This window comes from Dipteris shenzhenensis, chromosome 12 (assembly GCF_047967505.1).
Source record: "Dipteris shenzhenensis isolate YYH24624 ecotype China chromosome 12, Dip_SZ_1.0, whole genome shotgun sequence".
NCBI lineage: Eukaryota > Viridiplantae > Streptophyta > Polypodiopsida > Gleicheniales > Dipteridaceae > Dipteris > Dipteris shenzhenensis.
The window spans coordinates 48,632,102-48,643,638 of NC_141607.1; the positions used below are offsets into that span (position 1 = coordinate 48,632,102).

The following is an 11,537-nucleotide window of genomic DNA, read 5'->3' on the forward strand; positions in this document are numbered from 1 at the left end:
TGCCCACATGATATACATATGTGGATGATCCACTCAAAAGTATTGTTGAGTTGAATCCCTACTACTAGCTTCCACATAAATTCTAGCACCATTGCCAACAACCGGCCAACAATATTTGCATGTAAGTAATTTCCTTTGAGAAGAGGGTTGCTGGCAAAAATCAAGAGTTGCAAATAAGAGAGAGGAAGAGAGAGAAGATGTGATAAGATTATACGTGAATAAGTAATGTTCAAGTATGGTGACCTGACATCAGAAATTTTCTAATCATTGAGAGATGATCAAAGACATATTCTAATTGTGACTACCTAAATGCATATGCACACGTTCTATCACCATAATGCACTGTACTTTTTGTGCTGCAAAAGAGCAGTGTCAAAACAATGAGGATGCATATATTTTATAGTGTATATTGCCAGAAATAACTTAATTACGTCAAGAGGTAAGAAAATTACATGCATCATACATCCAAATAAACACTCTTGCTCACGCTCATTTATTGTCTCTCCATCATGTTCGGCTTTATGTAGAGCCAATTGTGGTCAATCAAGTGACATGTCTTTGGGGAGAAGGGAGAGATCCCGTGGATATGGTTGCACTCACTTGTGCATGACTCTGAATTGTTGGAACGTGGGGAAGAATAGATGCATTGTGGCAAGAGGAGTGAGAACACAAAAGATATTGCAATGGGTGTTCTATTGATTTGAGAGGTAAGTCCCTCTTATATAGAAATGGAGAGAAGGTGTCCTAAATCAGTGGCACCTCTCCTACATCAAAGGAGATACCTCCTAAATCCTAGACTCTCCACAATCATAGGTACCACCCCATGTGGGGGGCCTTGCACTGCATCATCACCTGTGTCATGGCCTATGGCACTAAATGTGCCTCTTCTACACACACACACACACACAATCATATGACTGCTAGTGGATGCACACATGTACCTAGCAAGCGGCCCTTGATCACACATATCCCAACATACCCCCCCTCAAGGGTTTGCCTCTTGCTCTGTCAAGGATACATCTAGTCACATAGTTTTACAAGCCATCTCATGGTGGTCAAGGATAAATCTATGGCTAGGATATCATGCTAGCAAAGATTCCCAAGGGTCAAGGTTTACAAAAATAAGATAGACCCCCCCAAAATGGTTATCTCCCTTGCATGTACAAGGATTAATCTTAGGCCTTTGTGTGGACTAGTTTCTCATGTCTACAAGAGGTACCATGGGGGAAAACACATATCACATGGCCTACATCATATGGTGACTAGAGGTGATTTACAAAAGACAAAGCACAAAACACAACACTACATTATCACCTGTGTCATGGCCTACAGCACTAAGTGTGCCTCTTCTACACACATACACACAATCATATGACTGCTAGTGGATGCACACATGGACCTAGCAATCCCTTGATCACACATATCCCAACATATGATACCGTACCTATGATTGTGGAGTTCCTATGATTTAGGAGTTACCTCCTTTGATGTAGGAGAGGTGCCACTAATTTAGGACACCCTCTCTCCATTTCTATAATAGAGGGACTTCGCCCTCAAATAAATAGAACACCCATTGCAATATCTTTGTGTTCACGGTCCTCTTGCCACCTCTTGCCACAATGCATCTATTCTTCCCCACGTTCCAACATGAATCTCATCCTTGCATTTATTCTTTCTGCTTTGGCCACTTCATATCTCTCAATCCACTTCTGCATCTCTTCGCTTTTGAGGATACAAAACCTATTGAATTTCTCCATTTTCTCTTCGCTCATCTTTCTTTCAATCCCTTTTCCATGGGAAACCTTGCCAAGGATGCGGTTATGCCAAACCTACGGCATATCGGGATACATGGATGCAAAAGAACTCTGTGATATATACTAATGACTCTTGCACAAGCCATACCTATGCCATGCTTGCTTCCGGTCTTGCTCTACTTACAAATCCCTTCAGAGTTTTCATAAATTGTTCAAGAAAAAACATCCACTGACTATGAATGCTACCTGAAATGGCCACCTCATCAACTATGTGCACAAGCAAGTGCACTTAAGTTGTCATAATGCTTGAGGGAAAGTGTTTCTCAAGCAAGCATATGGCTTTGATGGAGTCCACCCTAGCCTTCTCCATGCTTGATATGGAGATCTCTTTCTAAGATATCCACCTATTTCACGTGCCCATGTAAGATTCATAATCTTTCTACAAATTATTCAGCTTAAATTGAAGAAAATGTAATCAATGTGAGGTGATAGTACTAAGCATAGCTCACAATACCACTAATATTGAATATAGCATTTCTAACATCTTCTTATAAGCACCCTTTCACTATAATTGGGAGGATGAATTATCCAAGCAACAAAGAAGTCATGTCAATAATATAACATAATCATAAGTACACTAATATAATGGATCACGATTATTGGTACACTAGTCCTACAGCTTAGAATACCAGTAACACCATGTGCCAATCATGGGACTTGAGCCCACTAAGCTTATTGTCCTTTGCAAATACTCCTTTCAAGAAATGCTTGTACCCTATCAATGTTCGAAAAGAGGCAATGTTTGCCTTTGGAAATATCAAAGGCCTGTATGCCTCTAGAATTAATATCCGTCTTGGACAATATCCATGATGCTTTTGGAAGGACAACTTTACAACCATGCACTTGGGCCATAAATGAGGCATCCTATCATTAGCTTGCAAGTCTTCTCGCACTCATCGAGTCTTTATCACCAACCAAGTGTGCCCAAATAGTAACCCCCACATTCTTGAAGATATGCATGGGACCCAAGAAATGAAGCTCGTCAGATGATGCGCCAACGCTCGGGACTACAGAGTGGCTTACAGAGAGGTTGTACTGCAATTGCACTCATTGCAAGCAAGAAGTATGACATCAATGCCATATTGTCATGCGCCACTTGTGAATGTATGGGGAGGAGCCCGCATCAGTACCGACCATTGGTGGTGGTGATGGATCATCGGTAAGTCAATGCTATTTTAGTTCATGATTAATATCTCATGCGTAATTTACACAAAACCTTGAGACTGGATCTTGTTTCTACATGAAACCTTAAGACAGGATGCGGAGTGTGGCAATCAAGGGGGCACGTATACCTTCCTATAGAGTGTGCTCCTTGGAAGCACATAGCCAATGAGTTGGCCGGACTTTGCAAGGGAGCCACGCAACTTACATCTTGGGCTAGCCATGGATGGCGTGAATCCTTTTGGGTTACGCTCGACATCTTGGTTGACACGGCCTATATTCTTGGTGAATTACAATATCCCACCATGGCTAACAATAGAGAAGGGACACCTTATGCTTGCACTACTTGTGCTAGGGAGGTACAAGTCCAAAAATATGGACGTGTACATGGCACCTTTGATAGAGGAGTTGCAGATCTTATGGAGAGGCATACGACCCTTTGATATTTCTAGAGCCCTCAAACATTCCAATGACATTTTGGTCAGGGGATTCTTGATGTGGACCATGCATGACTACCCAAGATATGGAGAGTGCATAGGTACATGGTTGTGTCTTTACATGTATAATGATACTTTTATGACTCTCATGTCTTATACTAATACATTCATGCATGCATGCAAGACTTGCAATAAGTGGGTACCATGCTTGTTGTGTTTGTGGGAAGGGTTTGAGTGTGCTTGGATGACACTCCAAACATATGAGGAAAATGGTTTACGAAGGTCATGCTTGATACCTTCCACTAGACCATCTTGCGTGTGAAGGCCAGCTTGATCCACCACCACCATCTTTGAAGGCAAGTGAATGGATTCAAGCTTGGAGGGAGAATGCAGAGGAGCCTCCTCTTGGTATAAAGAGGCTACCCATCTTTCACAAGCTTCCTTATTGGGGTCTGTTACAAATCAATCCACTTGTCCCTTCCATCTGCGCACCTTCAAAATCACAACACAAAATGATTACAAGCCACTCAAGATCCAAAAAATAGCTTATTCTTAGTTTTTATACTGTGTTCATCGATATATACCGACTTTCAAGCATACACAAAGTCAATATATACTGATTGTTTGATATTGTAGTGCTAAAAGCCAAAACGCACGTCGCCACCTCTCACAATTCCAGTGAAAAAACCCAAAACCTCTCCTTCCTCACCTTCAGCGACCTCACCTTCCTCCAACCTCTTCCCTACACTTCTCATCCCTACCCAGCCCTACATCTTCATCACCTTCCTCTAACCTTTTTCACACTCCTCACCCCGACCCAGCCCCTCTCCCAACACTTGTGCTCCCTCTCCACCCTTCTCCCTCTCTACTCGCATGAAACTTGGTCATTTTCCAAGAAGATGTGTATTTAAACAAAAAAGGTTTTTGCCTTTCCCCATTTTGTTTTGTGAGTGTTGAAGCATGTTTCTCCTTGTATTGCTAAGCCCATGTGGTCATTTTCATGCTTTATTTTTAGAGTTGAAGAACAAAAAACGAGATTTGGTGAAGGAAAGAAGGCTCACCTCTTCTTTTTTTGTTATTTTGCTTGCCTTCCCTTGATTTCCCTTGCTTTGCTTGCTTCGTGTGTTGTTTTGCATCTCCTTTGATTCTCCTTTTCTTTGCTTGTCTCTCATTTCCTCTCACAGAATGGTTTATTGCCCTCTTCCCTTGGTTTTGCAGGTCTAAAAGGAAATTGGCCAACCCTCAACCCTAAACTTTCACGTAAGTCATCTCACCCCTTTCGTTTGTATTTTTTCATTCTGTTTTTCCACGGGATTCTAATCACTCTTAAGCATTGCCCTCTTCCCCTATCCTATCACCACTCATAAGCTTGCCCTTGCCTAAGCATATGCTTGTCTTGCTCTCTTCTCCTATCCTATCACTCCTAAGCATTTGCCCTCTTTGCATTGCTTATGCCCTCTTTGCCTTGCTTATGCTCTGTTCCCTAATTCCCCTACCATCTCACACTCATAAGCATATGCAAATGCTTATGCTTATGCATGACCATATGCTCATATGCTCATGCATATGCATATAAGCATAAGTATAATCATATGCTTTCCCTCTCCCCTATTTCACTCATAAGCTCTCTTTCCCTGTCCTATCACTCTTAAGCATTTTCTTATGCCCTCTTTGCCTTGCTTATGCCCTCTTCCCTAATTCCCCTACCCTCTCACACTCATAAGCATATGCGTATGCAAATGCTTATGCTTATGTATGAGCATACGCTCATATGCTCATGCATATGCATATAAGCATGAGCATAATCATATGATATCCCTCTACCCTATTTCACTCATAAGCTCTCTTCCCCCATCCTATCACTCCTTATAAGCATTTGCTTATGGCCTCTTTGCCTTGCTTATATGCCCTCTTTCCTAATTCCCCTACCGTCTCACACTCATAAGCATTATGCTCATATGCTCATGCATATGCATATAAGAATAAGCATAACCTAGAATATAATTAAGTGATGCTTTTTATAGGATTACAATAATTTACGACTAAAGCAGTACAATGCTTTTATATGATTGGGCCATAAGGTCAAAAAATTTCCACATCCTATCATGAGAATTGGTTTGGACACCTAATAAAGATTTGCGACGACAACATCCAAAATTTGTGAGCAAAGTGTTTCCCTCAAAAGATTTGGCCACAAGGTCAAAACTAATTTACATCTTGGTCATGACTCGATGAGCACTACATGCGAGAGGGCATGTGTAGTGTCTTGAAGCATCATAGGTCGAAGCTGCGAGATGCCATCTCAATGAAGAAGCCTAAACCCAACTAGACAGATATAGGTGACTGGAAGATTTTGAAGAAGGAGGTGAGGGACACACCCACAAAGTTCGACAATCAAAAGAAGGCTACGAGGAGATGGCTAGACACTGTAGGTGCTTGGCACCTCGGCAGTGGTGGCGGATGGGCCGTGCTCGAAGCATGGGTGGTAAGTGTACTTCTCATTCAATTTATTATTTTATTTGTTTATTACATATTGCATGCACTTTATCTAAATCTCATAATTTGGGTCCACAATAATCTATGATTGGTCGCCGTCCCATAGAGGAAGAGTAGAAACACACATTCCACATAGGAGCGAGGAAGTGGTTCTCTGATATAGAGGCACGGTAGGGAGTGGCAGTCAATAGGCCTGCGATGGTTGCTCGTGGAGTATAAATCTACTCCAACTTATAATCTTACTTTTTAATTTATTTTATTCTTTAAGTTCCAATCTAATTTTAAATTAAAATGGTTTCACTATTAGGGTGCAATATTGAACGTCCCATCAGCAGAGTCAAGCGATGATTGACGAGGAGGCAATTCTCAGGGGATTTGGCATAGACGTCGACGAGGGATAGGGATCATGTGGAGGTCATGAGGGCCAGAGATCAGACATACCTGTATACAGGGAGAGTGAGGACGATGATGACGACGATGATAATGAGAAGTAGTAGTATTATTATTATTAGTAGTTTGTATATACTTCGACATGTATATACTTTTTTTTGTTGGTTCGTATCACCCTTTCCGAAAGGGAAATTTTGTAACAAACAAGGTTGTGTATACTTCGGCATGTATATGCTTTTGTCAGTCAGTTCGTTTGAGCGATTTTGTATCACTCTTTTTGAAAGGGAAATTTTGTAACAAACAAGGTTTGAGAGTTTTATCTCGCATGTTTGCTTGTAAACATTCTTTTATAATGCAAAAAAAAAAAAACATTAGTGGGGCAAAATGGGGCTAAAGCAAGCCCTATTTTGTCCCATAAATTTTTTTGTGTGAACTGTTAAAGGTCGGTATGTACTAAAGGTTATTTGATACAGAGTCGGTATATATCGACCTTTATCGACACTACCAATGTCGATATATATCAACGAATTTATACCGACGTACATTTTTTGACACTGATCCTGACGTAATTATCGACCTTTTCACCTCATGTGGGAGATGCAAATGGAAACAGTTGAAACAACACGGAAAAAAACCATGTATTGGTGAATATTTGCTTTATCTAATCCAATGAAACAAAATTCTCTATTCGTCCTTTCTTGGATAACTTAAACCTCTCCTTAATAGAGAGAGGAGATGTCATGCCCCAATGCCCCCAACAAGGCGCAGCAAAAACAGTCCTCTGTAATGCTCTATTTTATTTTCCAAGGTGGATAAAATGGTGACGAGACAAAAACATTACCTGCAACCAATAAATTTCACACGGTGTCGCCGGCTAAAAACATCGGAGCACCACTCTTGAATCCAAAGCTCGAAAGAGTTTGCTCAACGTGGGAATCCACTCTTAGAAGGAATATGAAGTTCACTTGACCACGTGCGAATCATTTTGGATCGTCATTGATGAAGAATTGGCTCTCCTAACGATTACAACGTTAACAATCTATTTTAGCAATCGAGGGCAGCGATCAGGATTCAGGAATAGGGATCCTCGTGCCCTCCGCAAGCCAAGGAGAGAGTGACAGAATTAAAATTTTAGTAGTATTTGGCAGTGACACTCTGTCTGCAACATAGTTAATTATACAAAGACTAGATGTAACCACCACATAGACAAAACCAAAGCCGGTTGTAGTGATTCTCTGCCACAAAAGCGGAAGAAGCATCCGTAACGGTACACTGTACAGACTTTAAAACCAAAGCCGTTTATTGTAGTGATTCTCTTGCACCAAAGCGAAAGAATCATGCTAGTCTCGAGACCAGAGTAATGATACAGACTTAGAAAACCAAAGCCGGTTTTAGTGATTCTTCCTCACCGAGGCGGAAGAATTATCCTAGTCTCGACACCAGAGTAATGTTACAGACTTAGGCCTGGGTGACTGGCAAAATCCCACCACAGTCAGCTCCTTCAGCATGAACAAGAAAATCTCTCAACGTAGCAACGCTATTTACTGCCCTTAGGATAAAAAGAAAATCTTTCACTATAGCGACTCTATTTTGTTATCAACTTCAGTTTCGCTCGCAAATTGTGGCCCCTTAAACTTAGATCACAAATCGTAGCCGTGCTAGTTAGCTTAATTTTCAGATCTATTTTAGCTGAGCAAAGTAAGGAGCCAAGATGGGGGAGCTAAATTACACGAACGCCATGTTGAAGCTTTTTTTCAGCCTTGAGAACTAGCTCTTGACGAAATAGAGTAAGACAAAAAAGACGACCAGTTGCTATGTCATATGCTCCAATTAAGCTATTTAGGTTTCTAGTCATGCTTTCTGCCATTCCTTGCCAGCATAAGGATTTTTACTTTCATCCCCAATGATAAACTGTTCAGTTTGAGTTGAGAGATGATACGGCTTTTCAATCACGCTTGCTAATGACAAACTTTTCTCTAGATTCATGTTTTTATTTGAGCTTTAAGGAGTCTATGCAAATGGTTCCTTTGCTAACAAGATCTAAGTGAAAGTGGGTGCATTTGTGTGATTAACATTGTCTAAACCTCAAGATTGCGATTTATTGTTAGATTTGGATCCAATAGCAACTCAAAATCTCAATATTGGCCTTGGTAGAAGCCTACAATTGAGCACAGAAAAGGAAGGGAAGGGAAGGTAGATGAGTGAATGTGAGTAGAAGCAATATAGCTGGAGTGTGTGAGTGTGAGAAAGAGAGAGAGAGAGAGAGAGATATTCTTTGCCGCGGGTTTAGGCACTATTGCTTTATAACGCAATACGCAGCACTAAATCTTCCGCCCAACATCGAAATAGAATCAACGCCTTCGCCATTTCGATCAAGACTGAGGAACAAATCTTTAATGGTCGAAAACATAGTTCACCAGCCAAATGGACTCATCATTTCAAGGTCAATAATTATTGTTCGCCTTGAAGGACAGAAGCTAAGAACCAAAAAATGTCGAAAGGAACCCAAACATATCGTGGCAGAGATGGCATGAAAATGCCAAAACTGCCCTACGTAGCAAACGTAAATGTATACATAAACCAGGAGAAGAAATTGTTGTTGCTGTCTGTACCATTGTAAAGAGGCTGAGTGTAAGCAATCCCTGTGGCGTTAGCAAAGGCGCCGATGCCACCCACGATAGGCTTAGAGCTGAATTGGCCAAGATATTCCAAGCCCACGCCGCAGAAGCTGCCTTGCGTAGTCGTGGTGTTGATAGTAAACGTCTCGCTAACGAACACGACACCACCAGCTTGCGCTATCATCACGAAAGTGCCCTGGACGCTGCCAACCAGCTGGGAGCTGAGATTTTGCCCGGCTAGGAGGGGCATGTCGAAGCAGTAAGTTTGGCCGAATTGATTGGCCTGGGCCTGGGAGGGCTGCGCACACAGGACCGTATTGTAACCTGTGGTGCTATTGGTGCCTTGAATGGAGAGGTAGTTGTAGACGCTAAAGTTTGGAGGAGTGCTCTCAGCGTTGGCCTTGGAGAAAGGATGCAGGGCAAGGAGTGCTATCGCGATAGCCAACACCGGACGCTGGGTGCTGAGATTTGCCATCGTCTCAACTGTGCATTATGGGCTGGGGCAGTGTGGATGCTACAATTTAAGGTCGACAATGTCCACCAGTACGGTATCGCTGTCGAATCTCGAATTAAGGTCTTCCTGTGCCAATAAGTTATCGCATGGGAGTGCTACCCAGCAACAGCTCGTTACCATTATTTTGTGTGCAGATTCCTGCAAGACCATGTTACTCTTCGGGGGAATTATCACCCTACAATGTGTTAACTGACTAGCAATAGTCTGTTCATGAGTAATTAAAACTGGCTTGCCAGCCACAATGTGTTAGCTAACTAGCAATAATCTGTTCATGAGTAGTTAGAACTGGCTCGCCAGCCACATGGCCAGAGCCCAGAAATCTGTTCACTTAAAAATCTACAAGAAGACGCAGCTTTTGTCTATTCAATCTGTACTCTCGAATACTTTTCAGGCTCACAATTTCAAGTAGGTTGCCAGTGACCAGTCAAGTGCGGGCACGCAGAACTGCCGTGCCAACCTTCTTTCTTTACGCTCATCTGTGCTGTAAAGTATCGTTATCAGAACTGGCTTTGCAACAGTAGTTTTATGCCGTCCTGTTCTATAGAATCCATTTGTCATCACCATCCACGAGTCCAAGTCGTTCTATGCGCGGCCTTTCTGCAAAGGGTATTTTTATTTAGTTACGTGATCGCAAACTGTCTTTTCTCGCAACAATGAAAACACGTCGAGGAAGGCGGCTTTTCGGCTTGTTTCATGGACGTTTGCATCCATCACAGGGTAAAGATTTATTATTGTGAGTTGAAGCTGAAAGGACCTGTGTGTCACGCAATGGATGCTTCTATGCAAGCTGCACCTTCCCAGCATCAATGGCTCACATAATACACGTTTCGAAATAGCTCACAAGAGTGAAAGGACCTTACCAGAGTTTCAAATTGGGCGAAGCAGAAATTCTACTCATTTTTAAAATTTTTGGAAGTGCATTTTCCATATTGGACAATACGTTGATGCTTGGCTTCTCTTCATTAATGGAGACTTTAAAGTGATTGACTCTCTCTCCCCCTTTTTAAATTGGGCAAAGCAAAATTCTAAGCATTTTTAAAATTTTTGGAAGTGCATTTTTCACATTGGACAATAAGTTGATGCTTGGCTTCTCTTCATTAATGGAGACTTTAAAGTGGTTGACTTTCTCTCTCTGTCGTCTTGAAATTTGAAGGCCTACCCTAACCTTCATATTGAAGGACAAAATATGTCATTAGCCGTCAAAAGTAAATAAGGTAAATACATGTATTTATATTATATGCAAAAATTTGCAACCTTGTTCAATTGTTGGCCTCCATTTGCAACCTCAAATTTTCCAATGGCCTTCCCTAGAATGCCTAAACGGCTTTGAAGGTCATTAAAGGCTTCAAATTTTTTCGGATGCCCCCTCCTTCTTTATCTCCTTTTCTCGCTCCCCCCCTCCTCTCTCTCTCTCTCTCTCTCTCTCTCTCTCTCCTCCCCCCCCTTTTTGTCTCCTCCTTTTCTCACTTCCCCCCTCCTCTCTCTCTCTCTCTCTCTTTGTCTCTCTCTCTTTCTCTCTCCATCTCTCTCTCTTTGTCTCTCTCTCTCTTCTGATGTCTTTCTCCATATCATCTCCAGTGGATTCCTTTTTGTTTGCTTTTTTTATCTTGGGCAAGTCTTCAGAATGATTAAATATGATTCACCTTGTTTTTTTAATGCAAAACTCAAAACCCTTGCTTTTGTTTTGGGTTCTTTTATAATGGGAATTTTGCAAGGGCCTTAAATGAATGCTATGATAGAAAGATATTCTTAGAGTGAATGTGAGGGTTGTCATAATCTAAGGGTGAGGTAGTCACATCTCCTTTGGCAGTCCTAGTGAAATTTTCACCTTCTTCTTTTTCTTCTTCTTTTTTTGGGGTTGGGAAGGGAGCAAGAGGCACAAGGAGCTTTTGACCAATCTCTATATAGTGAATTGTTACCAAACTAGGAAATTCAAGCATATTTACTAAATAAACATTATAAAAAATTTGGACTCAAAAAGGGTCCTGTAAGGGAGCCCTTAGGCTGGTGACATAAAAAATAAGGTGAATAAAACCCAAAAGAATATTGGCTGTTGGTGTAGGGCAATAGAATATTGGAAATGGCTTGACTTCTCTATTTCTTTATT

At 41.5% G+C, this 11,537-nt stretch overlaps 1 protein-coding gene across 1 annotated transcript; it reads right to left on the reverse strand.

Moving 5' to 3' along the window:
- Positions 1-8,560: 8,560 nt before the first annotated feature.
- LOC147896329 (dirigent protein-like) lies at positions 8,561-9,391 on the reverse strand. Its single transcript, XM_087382268.1, has one exon. It carries the CDS (start codon positions 9,389-9,391, stop codon positions 8,849-8,851), a length of 543 nt encoding a protein of 180 aa, XP_087238394.1. The 3' UTR covers positions 8,561-8,848.
- Between the last annotated feature and the right edge of the window lie 2,146 nt (positions 9,392-11,537).